The sequence below is a fragment of the Microchirus variegatus genome (genome assembly GCF_963457635.1).
Source record: "Microchirus variegatus genome assembly, chromosome: 6".
Lineage (NCBI taxonomy): Eukaryota > Metazoa > Chordata > Actinopteri > Pleuronectiformes > Soleidae > Microchirus > Microchirus variegatus.
The window spans coordinates 10,162,979-10,177,752 of NC_139807.1; the positions used below are offsets into that span (position 1 = coordinate 10,162,979).

The 14,774-nt window shown below is 38.7% G+C and overlaps 2 protein-coding genes across 3 annotated transcripts; both read right to left on the reverse strand.

Annotated features, from left to right (window-relative positions):
• Positions 1 to 1,936: 1,936 nt before the first annotated feature.
• On the reverse strand, positions 1,937 to 5,025 carry LOC310928977 (thiosulfate:glutathione sulfurtransferase-like). 2 transcript variants are annotated; one of them, XM_083891651.1, is made up of 5 exons: positions 5,001 to 5,014; positions 3,381 to 3,476; positions 2,670 to 2,798; positions 2,225 to 2,387; positions 1,937 to 2,068 (listed from the first exon to the last, which is right to left on the reverse strand). In XM_083891651.1, exons 1-5 carry the CDS (start codon positions 5,011 to 5,013, stop codon positions 2,014 to 2,016), a joined length of 456 nt encoding a protein of 151 aa, XP_083747777.1. In that variant the 5' UTR covers position 5,014; the 3' UTR covers positions 1,937 to 2,013. The 2 variants fall into 2 exon arrangements, with proteins under 2 accessions (XP_083747777.1, XP_083747778.1); XM_083891652.1 differs by lacking the exon at positions 3,381 to 3,476 and having other exon boundaries at positions 5,001 to 5,025.
• Positions 5,026 to 5,690: 665 nt separating this feature from the next.
• Positions 5,691 to 7,985, reverse strand: LOC310928978 (uncharacterized protein). Its single transcript, XM_083891653.1, has 2 exons — positions 7,899 to 7,985; positions 5,691 to 6,760 (listed from the first exon to the last, which is right to left on the reverse strand). The coding sequence occupies exon 2, from the start codon at positions 6,729 to 6,731 to the stop codon at positions 5,955 to 5,957; it is 777 nt and encodes a 258-aa protein (XP_083747779.1). The 5' UTR covers positions 6,732 to 6,760; positions 7,899 to 7,985; the 3' UTR covers positions 5,691 to 5,954.
• Positions 7,986 to 14,774: the final 6,789 nt, after the last annotated feature.

The following is a 14,774-nucleotide window of genomic DNA, read 5'->3' on the forward strand; positions in this document are numbered from 1 at the left end:
GAAGGACAAAATGTCAATTTCCAAAGACTGCTATTAAAATATTACAGATTGCTATTTTTAATTCTGTTTTTTGGGTCAACTCTAAATTCAATGACTGAAGTTGATCACAAGACTGTTTTTTTTATAACAGATTTTGGAAAAGAGGATAGTAAATTAAAGTGAACCCTGAGGGCTAACCTGGCATTACTCCCTCCAGGCTACAACACTTTTGTTGATTACCTTTCTTTTATTATGTCAGTGTTACATATGATGCTATAAATCTGTAGAGGTTTTGGATTCATTATGTGGTGTTTTCTGTTTTTAGTTAGGTTTTTCCTCTGTGAGTGTTTTGTAAAGCTATGTCTTCCCGTGTACATTATACAACGTATTCTTGACCTTGGGATAAAAGTGAAAAACCAATAAAAGTATTATTGGGGGAAAAACCTCACCAGTGCAGTTTACAACTTGAGCACAGCATCCATCTTCAGTCCACAGAAGAAACATTAATCCCCTTGCAGACTTTAAACTACGAAGCTGACTCTGTTTTCCCATGATCATGATCAGCCTCAACACCTGCAATTAAATACCACACAAACATCTTAGCAGCGCAGCGCTATGCTATGCTAGTTAGCTTCAAACTCCAACATTAGCAGTTACCATCTTTAAAATAACAATATTCGAAGCTTTTCTAGCTAAAAAAAAATAGCCATAGACCATTACCCGCTGTATTGCTCTCAACATTTTACTGTTCAACAGCTGTGAAAACACTGTTTCAGGCAAAGTAGCTTCTTAATTAAACGTAATGGCTAATACTAATGATGCGTTCACGTGTCAGTAGTAATTTACTGTTCCGGTTTGAATTGTGCAGCAAATAAGACAGTTTCATTATTTATTAACATGATTTGTATTCCTAATTTGGTAAGTAAAAATCTGCTTTGTAACATAGGTGTCTCAAGAGGATGGTTTTGTCTGAGACATAATTCAAACATGAATATGAATTAAAAGAATCTAAATTAAAGCAATCAACAGGGAAAACGTGTTCTCATGAAACTGACAATGACACATCCAGTTGGGGGGAAAAAAAATAAAACCTTAAAATTGGATTTAAACACAACTCTTGAGAATGTGTACTACTAGTCAGGGACTTCAATAGGTAATCTGTGAATCCAAACATTACTTTAATTGTATCTATGTAATTAAGCAGGATTTTGTCCACATACCCAGAAAAGTTTAATTTGGTCAAAATGTTGTTTCAGAGTTCATGGTCACATGTTAAAATATCAGTAATCACATTTTTCTTATCTTATCTGTTGGGTCAAAGGACCTTGAGTGTGAAGAATTTGCCAACAACAATAATTTCTTACACTGAATTTATAGCAATAAGGTTGCTGGTTTCCATCACTTTTCAGGCCTTTCATGGAGTTTGCACGTTCTCATTGTGTGTGTGTGTGGGTTTTTTGCAGGTTCTCTGATTCATTTCCACAAGTCCAAAACATGCAGAGGTTAACTGGACACTCTAAATTGACCATAGGTCTGTATGTTTGACCAGTGGTGGACCGGCTACCTGTCCAGGGTGCACTCCGTCTTTTGCCCAGCTGGGATTGGATCCAGCAGCCATGTGACCCTCATGTGGATGATTAAGTGGTAGAAAATGAATGAATGACAATAGGCTCTTTATGGGTTCCTGCAGATGTTAATTCCTCTTAATGACATTCATTTTGCCTGAATATGAAGTATTTTTTCTACACAGGATGTTTGTTTCTTAAGTTGCATGTCTGAAAATATAGCTCCCAGTAAAGATCCATTCATCAATTCATGGTACATCCAGGACATGTTGGCCCTTCATAGATAAACCCACAATCCACACAAATAAATGTTGTTTTTTTGTAAATATCATACATTTTATTTGTGTCATACACTTTAAATACAAGGATGCACTATAAAAACAAAATACAAACAAAATATTTCTATATTTTTCCCTGTCACAACTTCTATTTGTATAAATAGATGCTTGGCCTGTTCTTCAACTTTGGATTACTTCTTCTCTTTGTTGGACCACTCCTGATATCCTCCAGAATAATTACAAGCACTGAAACACAAGACAGGCACAGAATAGAAGTGGTGTCATCATTATATTGTCACTAAAAATAGTTATGGCTCATAATGAAGAGGAAATACAATGACAGCATAAAACCAGGACAGACTGTGTGTAAAATAAAAAGACGATAGTAAATAATTTATTTACTTCACATATCCTAGGCGAGAGGCCTCGTCTGTGGCTGCTGCCCCTCGCTTGCCCATTTGACAGTGAAACACCAACTCTGTCGTGTCCACTGGTGGCTTGGTTACTCCGTACTTGGCCTTAAATTCTTCTGGCGCCAATGAAAAAGCATCTTTAACTGTAGCAACTGAATGAATAAAAGGGAGAAAGAGGAGAAACATTTTTAAGATAAAACAGATGATGGACATAAAACATTAACAACAACTGGAAAACATTCCGTGTCTGAAGAACCACAGTGCACTGATGCTTATCCAGCACTCCAAACTTTGGCATGCAAAGCATACACAACAGTACACTTAAGTCGGGGTGTGTGTGATAAGTGTTAACAGTAGTAAGAAAAGAGTGGGAAAACAAAAACTCAACAATGGACAACATTTCCCCCATGAATATGAATTTAGAAGACGCTCACCCGGGATGTGAGTGGATCCTGCAATATGTCCTCTATCCACTTCTTCTTGGGAACGGACATCAACCAAGAGGACATTCTGGCTTTTTGCCAGAAGTGCTTTCAGATCCTCGTAGGAGATTTCCTTCTTGCCTGGCAATAAAGTGAGAATGCATTTGTATAAAAACAATATAAAAACTCTATTATTAATTAAAACACACACACAAACAGATTTTATCTAAATGGTATAAAAATAGTTAGACACAGGATAAGAACATGTGATGGATTGTACTCTATCGAACTGTAACATGATACCTGTGGTGCAGAATTCTTACACAGGCACAAACAAACAGCCAAGTAAATAAGGTTTTTGTTTTTTTTTAGCTGTTAGCTTGTGTCTCGGGACGTAGTTAATGGTTACTTTGCTCCATTTTGTCTGAAACATAACGTATTCATTTCTAATGCATGTATTGGTATCCGAATGGAATAGTTTTAGGGTCAGACATAAGAAAAGGAGAAGATTTATACATGCATTTTGTGTAAATATATACAAGAAATGGTGAGAGAAGAGTGAAATTAAATCAGAATTCTCAAATCTAGTCAGTGGGGTGAGCTGTCACAGCGTTGCCAGTTCAGTATCACTTTGGACAAAAAAAACACAAATGACTACAAATTAATTACTCGTCATGCATGGACATCAATGTACACATCAATACCCATGCATTTGTCCATTACCAGCTATTCCAGTATTCATGAATGCGGCCAGTTCTCCCACTCTTGTGTGGTTCTGCCATCTGAACAGACGCAGTCCTACTACACAGTGTTTAAGCACTACAAAAAGAAAGAATTCCCTCGTTACCCAAAATAGTCATACTCATACATGGCATATGGTGCAGGGCAAGCAATAGTGTAATTCTTAAAAAGTTTAATTTTAAAAGGGGAAACAGACAACTTTTGTGTCCACAGGGGTTTCTGTATCATAGCAGTACACGATGTTTCTCCTCAGTCTGTGTTGTGTCATAAAAAGGATCCCAGTGTGAAAAATAGGGATGAGTCAATAGTTTATTCAGCATCAATATCAGTGTGTTACTGGTCAAAAAATGGAATTTGGATATGAGTAAAATAAAAATATAAAATCCACAAAGAGCCAAAACCCCCAAATATCACAGAAATTATTCATAAATCTCATTGGGTAAGGAGAATAAAAAATTATTCAAAACAAGGCTTTTAGGGAACAATATAAGTGGATTAAGACAAGGAAGTGAAGGGGGTTAAGGAATGAGAAGGAGGCTTGACCCTGGTGCTCTATCTCAGGCAAATCTGACTCAGCTCCTATTTAGCTTTGTTTGCATTCGAGTCAGCGACAAAAATCACACATTGGGGTATTATTATCAGAAGAGCATGGATCTTTCACTGACATAGGCTGTGAGGTCACATTCCTGGTCTGAGGTTTGTTCTGCCATGTTGGCACACCTTTCTTATCAAACATTTTACCAGTGTGTGGGTGCACGTGTGAGAATAGTATACTATTTTTTGTTACCTCCTCAGGACCTTGTCTCATACAAACAGTGACCTTATAAGGATTAGTAGTCTTCATATGGACCAAAGTACAGATCTAATGAGGCATTTCTGATGCCCTGGTCAAGGTTAAGGTTAGGCATTAACTGGTTAGGATTTGAGTTTCAGGCTAAGGATTTTTTTAAGCTGTCCAAATTAATGGATGTCAGTGCAAACTCCCAATCGATTGTTTTCAAATCAAAATTACAAAGTAATAAACGTTGGAATGTTGGACACGTTTTTAAGTTCTCATTCTTGCATGAGAGTTTGATGGTTAACGTCTCAAAGTGTCAATGCTGCGTCTTGATTTTCAATCAATAATCATTAACACAGTCAACACTGAGCTGAAGTAAAGTAAAAGTTGGCTGCAGTTTGCATTGATTCATTTCAACACTTGAACTAGCTTGTTATTTTCAGCCTGTGTAAACAGGCGTATTCTTCAGGGATAAAGGGAGGAGCCCTTTATTTACTGCAGAGTCATTATGAATCTGTCGTTTTTGTAATCAACGCGGAAAAGCTCCATATTCTTAAAACCTGCAATTGTTTTCTCACGTATTATCAATAATATCCACGCACGACATTGTTGTAAAAACCACATTACGACAAAATCTGTCAACACAAATACTATTAAAACACTATTATTACTACCAAGACACCGTGTAACACGGAAACTCGACTCGCGAGTTTTCTTCACCACATTCATGAGACATGGACGCCTTTCGTTCACTTAAAATACAGTTATTCATCACTTCTTTTACTTCTGTTTCAGAGATTGAAGGAAAGAGGAAAGAGACTCACCTGCGTTCGCCATCGCGCTGCTCAAACCTTTAAAACGAAACCTCCTTCTTCCGCATACTGTCCTGTGGACACCATTGGTTGTGACAGCTACAAAAGGCGGGACTTAGCTTGATTGACGGCAGCTCTTAACCAATTAGACGAACTTCTTGTGGGACTTTCAAAATAAAATCCAGGAAAATAAATTAAATAGATGTGGACGACGATTTATTTTTGTAAAAGCAAAAACACTACATACTGCATTATTAGATATTCAGTGACGTAATTGTTTTTTAAGGCTTTTCTCTCTCTTGGGGTAGAAATAGCCTTAAACCTTTCAAAATAATAGCTTTTATTTACGTATTATAAGTGATAAATAAAGGGCAGTTTGGTGAAAAAAAGATTCAGTAATACTTGGACTGTTACTATTATTGCTGAATTCATTTGTGTATGTTTTGATACTTTAATCTTCTTTTACATGTATGAAAATTATGATTTTTTTAATGTCACAATAGACATACGAACAAGATGGGTTGGTCAAATAATAATAATGATAATTATAATAATGATGACCTAAATGATTTTTTTTTTTTTAAATGAAGGCCAGTTAAAACTGTTTGGATGAAATAATGAATGCAGAAACCAGAATTTTTTTATTTTATTTTTTTTATTAAAATAAGATTTAGTTAATTGCAAAAGTTTCAGTCAGTAGCTACATTATATCCTAAAAAAATATCCACAATTCATTTAACTATAGTGAATCTACAGAGGTTAATCTGCCTGCAAACAAACCTTCAGTTATTACCCAAAATTACACACATTATTATTATTATTTGTCTCACAAACACCCCTACTCTTATGTTCACATATCTGCTCCTGAAACAGGAGAGTAAACACATTTCTTTGATTCCATAATGAATCAGAACCCCACCCTAGGACTGTAACTGGGATGGATTGTCCATGCTGCACTCGTCTGGATCACAGAGTTCCCTGTGTGCTGTATGAAGGGTTCCCTAGTCCATCAGCGGAATCCCTCTTCCCCTTTGAACATATTTTGTACTTCCGTAGAATCACAGCTGTTATGATGATAATCAGAAGCAGGGCGACTCCTCCACCTATGAGCCAGGCCAGCAGATTCCGGTCAGAAGATCTGGGAGGGTCATAGCGCTGACAGGAGAACTCTGAGGAGGTGCTGTATCCTGCACTGTTCACAGCCTCCACACATACCTTGGTCCCAACGTCCAGAGATCCCACCAAACCTCGACGCAGAGTATTTCCAAACTTCAAGTCATCGGAGTCTCTTCCCTCAACCACCAATCTGTACTCGGACACCACAGAAGACGGAGCGCACCATTGCACCTCTACCTTTCCTCTGTTTTCCCCTTCACTGATTGGCAACAGTGTTTGGATGAGCGGTGGCTGAGGAGGCACATCAGGACCACTCACCCCAGGACAGAGGCACCCAGTCTGCGCTAAAAGCTGGGAACAGGGCTCCTGATTCTCCAAGCAGGGGTTGTACTGACAGAGCCGAGTTTCTCGGTGGAGGTCAGGTATCCTCGCAGAAGAGACCACTTTGGGAGTGGGAGGGTTGTTTTCAACTGTGTAATCATCATCATCATCATTATACTCATCATCTGAACCCAAGGCTGTCATGAATATGATCCGTGGTCGAGTGATGGGAGGGGAAGTTGAGGCCGCATGGATGAGGAGGTGGGAGTGGAGGAGTGCTGAGGCAATCAGAAAAAGAAGAAGCATGGCTGAGCTCTGGCACTGTGACGTCACCTCTGTGGATAGAAGTGAGAAATGATGACCATGACTTCATTAGAAAAATATTGATGATTTCAAAGATAATACAGGCACAAGCAGTTTACAATACACTACAGTAAAAACATGGTAGTAACTTTGTAACAGAAAGTAATATAGTAATATTTAATAGTTCTAATGCAATGAACAGCTTGGTAGTAACACTGATAATGAGATAATTTTACAGTAATATTATGTTATTTCTAACCCGTGTTTTGCCATATGTCAGCTGGGATTGGCACCAGCGACCCCCATGTGGAGGATAAAGCGGAGGAATGAATTATGTTGTTTCCAATGTAAATGGTGATGATAGTTACTGTAAGTTAACCATCTGTGTAATAACTTGTGTCGTGCACATTATCCATTGTTATTATCAATCCATGACTAAAGTACTATACACCATATTGTTGCTGTACTGTAACATAAAGTGTCATCATTTAGACTTGTAGCCTTGACAACCAAGTCCAGTCATAGAAAATATCTGATTATGACTGAGGTTTAATAAAGAAACTGGAAAAGAAGAAGCTAATGGATTATTACGTCAAAACACAGAAACAAAATTACAGAATTTAGTTGGAAATAAGTAAGGATGGCGTCTGTGTTCGGTGGAAGTGAAGATGCTAGATGAGGACAATAAGATTTGATTTGTCTTTTTGGATATGTCAAAAAAGAAAAAGCAAGATAGTTTTTAGACAGCGGTAAAACAAGAAAGATACTTTTCCCTGGGATATAGTTTATGACTACCATGTGTTTGTGTGTAATCAAATGTTGGCAATGTTCTGGTTTCCATTCTGTAAACAGTTTAAGATAAATAAATACTGAGTGCTGCAAGAGAGAAAGAACTATTGAGGTGACTGATCAGCTCTTCCATTTTCTCCTGGCAGAAAGCCAGATGAGTTCTGTGGGAAAGAAACGCTGAATCGAAACATGAATGGAGTTCGGTGAACATAAAGTAACTCTAACAAGACAGAACAGAAGATATCGTCTCTGTCTTGACACACTGTTCAGCGACCACTCCTGAGGTTTCCATCCCCACACACACACAAACACATCCATGCGGTTAACTGAGTGAATGGGAAGGAGAATGTGCCGCTGGAGACAGTGAAGTGTTTACTGTACCTGTTTGATGCTGATGCTGAATATTCCTGCCTTGTTCCCGCGCTGTCCGCTCTCAAAGTGTGCTCACTCACTCCTCAGTTCTCACCGTCTTAAGTTGTTTCCCTCAGTCTCTCTCCTCCTCCTCCTCGACACCCCCTCATTTTCTCTCCTCTCTGTGGCTGTCCCCTCCCCTTTTCACTCTTTCATACTCTGTCCTTTTTCACCCTGTGCCTCCTCCTCCTCCTCCTCCTCCTGCTGCTGCTGCTCTTACAACAGGGCCCCCCAACAGCCACCATTGCACTGTTATGTTTCTTTGTGTGGAATTTTTGTGAGAATGTGTAATGGTGGTGGGGAGTGGGGAGTGGGGAGTGGAGGGTGCCATCATGTGCCTGTGTTCAGCATATTAATAATCTGAGCATCAGCAGGAGGAGGCAGGCTGGTGCTTGTTGCAGTATGTGTTTGTGTAATCCGTATAGGTGCAGTTGTGTGTTTTCCATGACTTGGACCGCTCAGCTCTGCAGGTGTCGCAGTGGAATGAGCGGTACACGAGGACACTTGTGTTTATGTGAGCCTTTCAGAGTCGGGGGTGAAGAATGCATGTGTGTGTATTTATTAGAGAGCCTTCCACTTCTTGGAGCCACCATGGTGACAAAGCTGGAGGAGAACGATTAAGGCTTTCAAGTTTCCCAGTCCTTTTATGGGGTGAAGCTGGCAAAGCGAGCCAGTTCTTTCTCTCTCCAAATACCCACATTGAGCACAGATGACAGACGGGGTACCAGGGAAAAAAGCCTCGTCGCTTTCCAGCCTAACAACCCCTAACATAAACATAGAGACTTCTGCTTTTTCGAAAGAATAAATAGTCACATTCTTGCGCGTGTGTGAACGTTTCTCTGAGGAAAACCAGCAACATGGTGCACAAGTTGTGACAAATTTCACTTTCAGATGCAACTTTCTGAGAAGACGACAAATCATCGTCAAAGGGATAAACAGCACATTATACTGCCACTTAAACAGCACAGCAGGACATAGTTCACTTTTATGTAACTGTTGTGTACACACACAGAAACGTGGAGGGATGTGTTTTCATAACTTTTTTTTTTTGTGTGAGAAAACCCAAAATGAGAGAAAAATAAAACCTTTGATCAACTTAACCCCTGCAGTGTCTCCTCTCTGTGCGCACACATGCAGAACTCCTTGTTTTGATCAGTCAAGCCAAGGAAGTCTGGAGCTACAATTTGGGAAAACAAGTTTCACAATTTAGATTCCTTCCCGTGTTTAAAATCTGTAACATATGTGTGCCTGAAGGGAAATGAGTTAACAATGTGTGATGTTCTTTTTGTCATATGTTCTGCATGTGTAAAATCTAGTGCTCATTTATTCTGAGGAGAAAATGGTGAAATGAAATTCACCATGCTGGGAAAGAGGAGGCCAGTGGTGACAAACATCAGTTATAAATTTATACGCCTTTTGGCTTTTTTTTTTATACATTTTACTTTCAACAAAAAAACTGTCAACTTCAAAACCCACACAGCATTAATGAACCAAAAAAAGGAGCAGGAAGATGGAAAAATCTTATAATACCTGCCCCTTTCTGACTAATAACATAATGTAACCGGCCATTAGCTTATCATATGACACACCAAAGTCAAGTTAATTCTCTTTATTTCTGAGTAAATCTTTTCAAACTTATTTATAGTAGAGCAGCACATTTCCACAGCTGCTGTTCGTGCAAACGGCCTGGTGAAAAATACAATTTCCCCTGAGAGATGTTGTCTGATGTTCAAGCTGATTTCTAAGTTGATTGACCCTTTTCTGTAAAACAGGGGAAGAATAAGTGAAAAATAGAGGATAGATAGTGATTGCTCATAACAGCAATTTTTTTTTACACACCTTCCTCTTTAAATGTTTATATTTTCTATATGGGGTTTCCTTTGTGTTCTATTATGATACCCAGAAATATAAATTCATATACTCTTTCAAGATGAATTCAATCAATAACACATATTATGTTTTCATCCATGTTGCTATAAACCATCAATTTAGTTTTATTCCGAGCCAAATTATTCGTCAAACCACCTCTTAAGTGTACGTTTAAGTTTAAAAAAATGTACAATACCAGTCATATGGACATCAAGTTTTAAGATGCTTTAAACGATATATCAAATCATACTGTAAATGTGTGTCACAACACATTTCAGGGAAAATCCGAACCCTTATCTCTACAGTTTTTTTTCGTTTTCTTTCAATGTTCCAATTGTTTTGGCTGCATGAGACAACCATCTCTTCCACTCGGCCTTTTCCCCCTTTGTCTACAACAAAGTGCTGATAAGTCTCACAAACCTTTCCTCCTGTAACTGGGTGGTACGGGTTACCTTGACTTATCGCAAAAGTGTCTTGATTCATTTCGACATTCATTCCTGAAGCAGACAGTCTGTATCCAGGAACTCTGAGCACAGCTTTAATCATTAAAGACAAGTCCGCACACTTCCACGGCTCAAGTATGACATTTTAACCTCTATCTGTAGTTTGGGTGTAACTAATAATGCATGAGCGCCCCTGGTCTTATTAGGTAAGAGGACAGGACATGTCTCTTGGTTTTGAGTATATAACGACATTATCATGACCCTGGACTTATCCACAAACAGCTTATATTACCCATCTGTGACATTATAAACAGTGTAGTTTCAGAGATGGCAGCTGTTTATTCTGTGGAACACACACTCGTGATTCTGTGTGTCATTCTAGGACGACTGTCTGAACACACCTCGCAGGAGGAGGCAGGCACACACACACACACAACAGGCCACAGATTGTACCACTGACACGGTTCACAGCTTTGTCTTCACATCCCAACGTACCCTCAATGAGTAAAGCTGTTGTGGTGCTCACGCTTGAACGGTTCTATAGTTTACTATAGAAGTGGATGACATCACCATGGAGACAGGGTTCATTATTTTCTGTATGATTTTGTCAGTGAGACGCCCCGGCTCTGGCTGCCTGAAGTTCCAAGGCCCCCAGAGGAATAAAAGAAGCCTCAGAGTGTGAGTCATAGAGACAATGTCTGCTCCACCACTGCAGATTTCCCCTCTTCCACCAAACACGTGCATGTTTGAGCACGCTGCTGGAGAATGAATCAGAACAACCTGCACGTATCACCACCACCATCTTCTGAGTTTAACCATGAGTGAGGAGCTGAGTACTGTTATGTCCCCTTACCAACACAGTATGTCATTTAAAGCTCACATAGAGTGGTCCTGTTGCACATATATGTGAGTTATGGAGGTCTACTTACATATATTAACTTCTTTCTTTGGTCAAAAACCTCCTAGTTGCTGTAAACGAGCCAATAGAAATCTCTCTTTTCTGACGCTGTCCTCAGCCACGATATTTCAGACTGAAATCTCATTGGCCAGCCAGCGTAGAGCCTTCCCAACTGTCTTGTGATTGGCCAATACCCGGAAGTGACATAATCAGCACACCAGCTCTCAGAAGTGCAGCTTAAAAATAGCTTCGTCACGACTCCCCGCCTCAGTCCCTTTTATGACTTTGACCCGGAGTCAGACCCAGAGTCAGAAGACACTGTCGCTCGTGAAACACCTCCACAACGGACGTTATTCTTCTTCTGTGGTTCAATGTAAGCCACTGGATGTGCCCGGACTAGTGCCCGGAGCAGGAGGATCTGCTGTTCAGGAGAACCGTTGTTTACGTAACCGGACTGGCTTCGTAAACAAGGTAATGACGCAGATACACACTAAAAAACAGCGTTAATTGGAACTTCCCGTCTAGGTCCACTTTAAAACAATAATTATCCTCCATCATTTTAAGCAAAAAACAAACAAACACCCTCTAACTCCTAATATCCAACTCACAAAGTCAAGCTTAACTTCTCAGCGTGAATGAATGACTCAGACATGTGTGGGCCTCTCTCAGATGTTCTTTCCCCCGTGCTGCCCACACCTCTCTGAGGATTTTAAGTATTCCAATTTAAACAGGAAGCACTAACATTGGCTATATCCCCAACATTTTTGACCCCTCCGTTTCATCGAAATGGAATCCCGGGGTAGTCGTATGACCAGACTCTTGTGAAGTAGTGCGAACCGTTATTTTTAGCTGTGGAGCTAAGAAAGGGCCGCGCAAACCTGACTTATCCTCAGAAGGCTAAATGTAAGCAGCTGTGTGATGATGATGGTAATGAGGCGGTTTTAACTGGTGACAAAATCTCATACTCCTCTTGGTCATCAGATTCCTACGGTCCGTACGCGTGGGATTATGAATAAAAATGCTGCCGATAAAAAAAGAATGTGTTTTTAATAATTTAATGATTGACAGACTCCACAGCAGTTTCTATTAACACTGTATCATAATGTCAATGGGGTAGAAAGTAGCAGTTTATTATTGTACTACTCACTATACTATTTCTATGTTTTTTATTCAACTGTATTTTCATAGTTATACTATTTTGGAGTTTATTTGTGTTTTCATAGTATATATACTACTTCTGTTACTACTTTCTTCATAGTTTTTATTTTATTTGACGTCTTTTATTACTAGTACACATATTGTTGTATATTGTAAGTCATAATTTTAGAAGTTAAAAATGCATGATTAACTGTGTAACAGGAAATATATGAATGTTTAAACAAAATTGCCCAATAAAAACATTCTATTCTATTTTTAATATATTATTTTTTTTGTTTTTATTTAGATTTATCCATTGAAAATGTATTTATGGTTTATTTTTATGGCTATTACTGGTTGATGAGGATCTGCATACTCACATTTCAATTGTTAGTTTGTTCCAAAAGGTTTAAGGACATTGTCGATATGAAGCAATCAATCTTGCCCTGATGTCAGCAACTCAAATAATTCACAGGGTTATAGCGCCTCTCAGTGGCAAATGCTTGTTATTGTCACATTATTTACTGTAAACAGCTAAAAGTAAATGATGGTTTGAATGGTTCTTGACTACTTGTTATCATTTTACACAGCACTGGATAGTGTGTATATAACAATACATTCTATGGATGTGAGGTTATAATCTATTGTGTTTTAACCGAGAACACATTCAAATTCAGCAGCACATTTTGTGCTAAGTTATATGATTGCTGGACTATAATGTTATGTTTTAAGCCACTACATTGACATGAAAACTGTCTGTAGTAACTGCTTGCTTTGCAGATGATCAGAATGTACTTACTGTTGATTTCCAGTAGATTAAACCACCATGGTCAAAATGCTGCATATACAACATTAATCCACGAGGAATAATGATGCAGCCATATCTTTCCCATTACCCTAACATTAGTGTTATGTTTCTAAAGGTATTTTGTCATAATTCGAGTGATTGAACAATGCCTAATAAAATAGTTTTTACAGTTTTTTGCAGAATGCCTGCAAACTGCATGCTATGGACTGTATAGATAAAATAAAAGTCCACAATTCCCTGTGTGAAGTGGCCGTCGCGAGGCTTTTCGGAACGCTGTCCAGCCAGTGGGCCGGTCAACCCCTGTACTACTATTTTGTGTTGCATTTACAGTAAACGGATACAAATAGATACAAAATGTTATAAATTATTTTGCACTTATTTATTGAAATGGTTACTAATTTTGTGCAAAAAAGGTAAGTAACAAAACCAACATTCAGGTACAACACAATATGAGTGCAAAAGGATTACAGTTACAGTACCACCAACATTTGGGTATAACAGTCAATAACAATTGGCTCTTACAAAATTAGAGGTAACAATATGAACAACATTAAGGTGCAATGGCCACAATAGGCTATTTTTTACAGAAATAAGTAACAGTACCAATAATATTCAGGTAAAATTGCTACAGTTGGCTCTTAGTGCAAAAAATAAAAGTAACAGTGCCAACAAGACACAGGTACTGCTACAGTTGGCTCATCGTGCAAAATATTCTGGTACATACATACAGTAGGCTGCCTACAATTACAGTTGTACTAGTATTGGCCAAAAAGTGTCACAAAGTGCTCACTTATATCTGCCATTGCAAACAGAGACAAACACCCCAAACGTAACGGTTATAGTTCTCACAGTTCAGAGTTCTCAAGAAGTGAATGATTACTGAGAATCCACGCAGAAAGATAACGGCTGAGCTGTGGTAAAAAAAGAAAAAGACTCCAGTCACAGAGAATGACTCGGTACATGTCATGAATCTGACAAGACGTGACGTGAAACAAGGTTGGCACAAAGGACAAGAGCAACTGAACAATGGCAATGAAAGATCTATTAACTTTATATATTAAAACGATTATATATTCATGCAAAAGAACAACAACAAATAAATGTCTGTTGAAGTTACAGGGCCGTTTATAGCTTAATGGGGGCCCTATGCATGATGCTGTTGGGGGGCACCTAGAGATTCCAAACCCTTATGTCACAATCCTCTATACGGCAATAAATAAAACAGATATTGAGTGTTTTAAATAAATGTTTATTAATTACTAATTACTAATTTTGAAAGTCAAGATCAACAGAAAGTGAGTACAAACCACAATGAACCAGCATCCATATCAACGTGCAAACAATAAAGCAACAACCACAAAAAAAAAAACTTAGAGAATAACTAAGAGTAATACTAATATTGGAGTTAGTGACAAACTTTACACATAACACTCCAACCCCTTCAGGACCAATTTAAATCCAGCAAACATAATCATGCCACAAAAACATACTTCCTACATACAATAAACCCACACAAGACAGCTACAGATAAAGACAGGCCATTTTTAATTCTCCTCAGATGTGGCTGAACATGCAGCTTTGGGGCCCCCTGGGTGGTTCACATAATAGCAAGAAACAGCATGTGCATGATCATCCTGTAGTTTGAAAATCCCCTGATGTTGAAATTAAAACCCATGCAGGCTCGCTGGTGT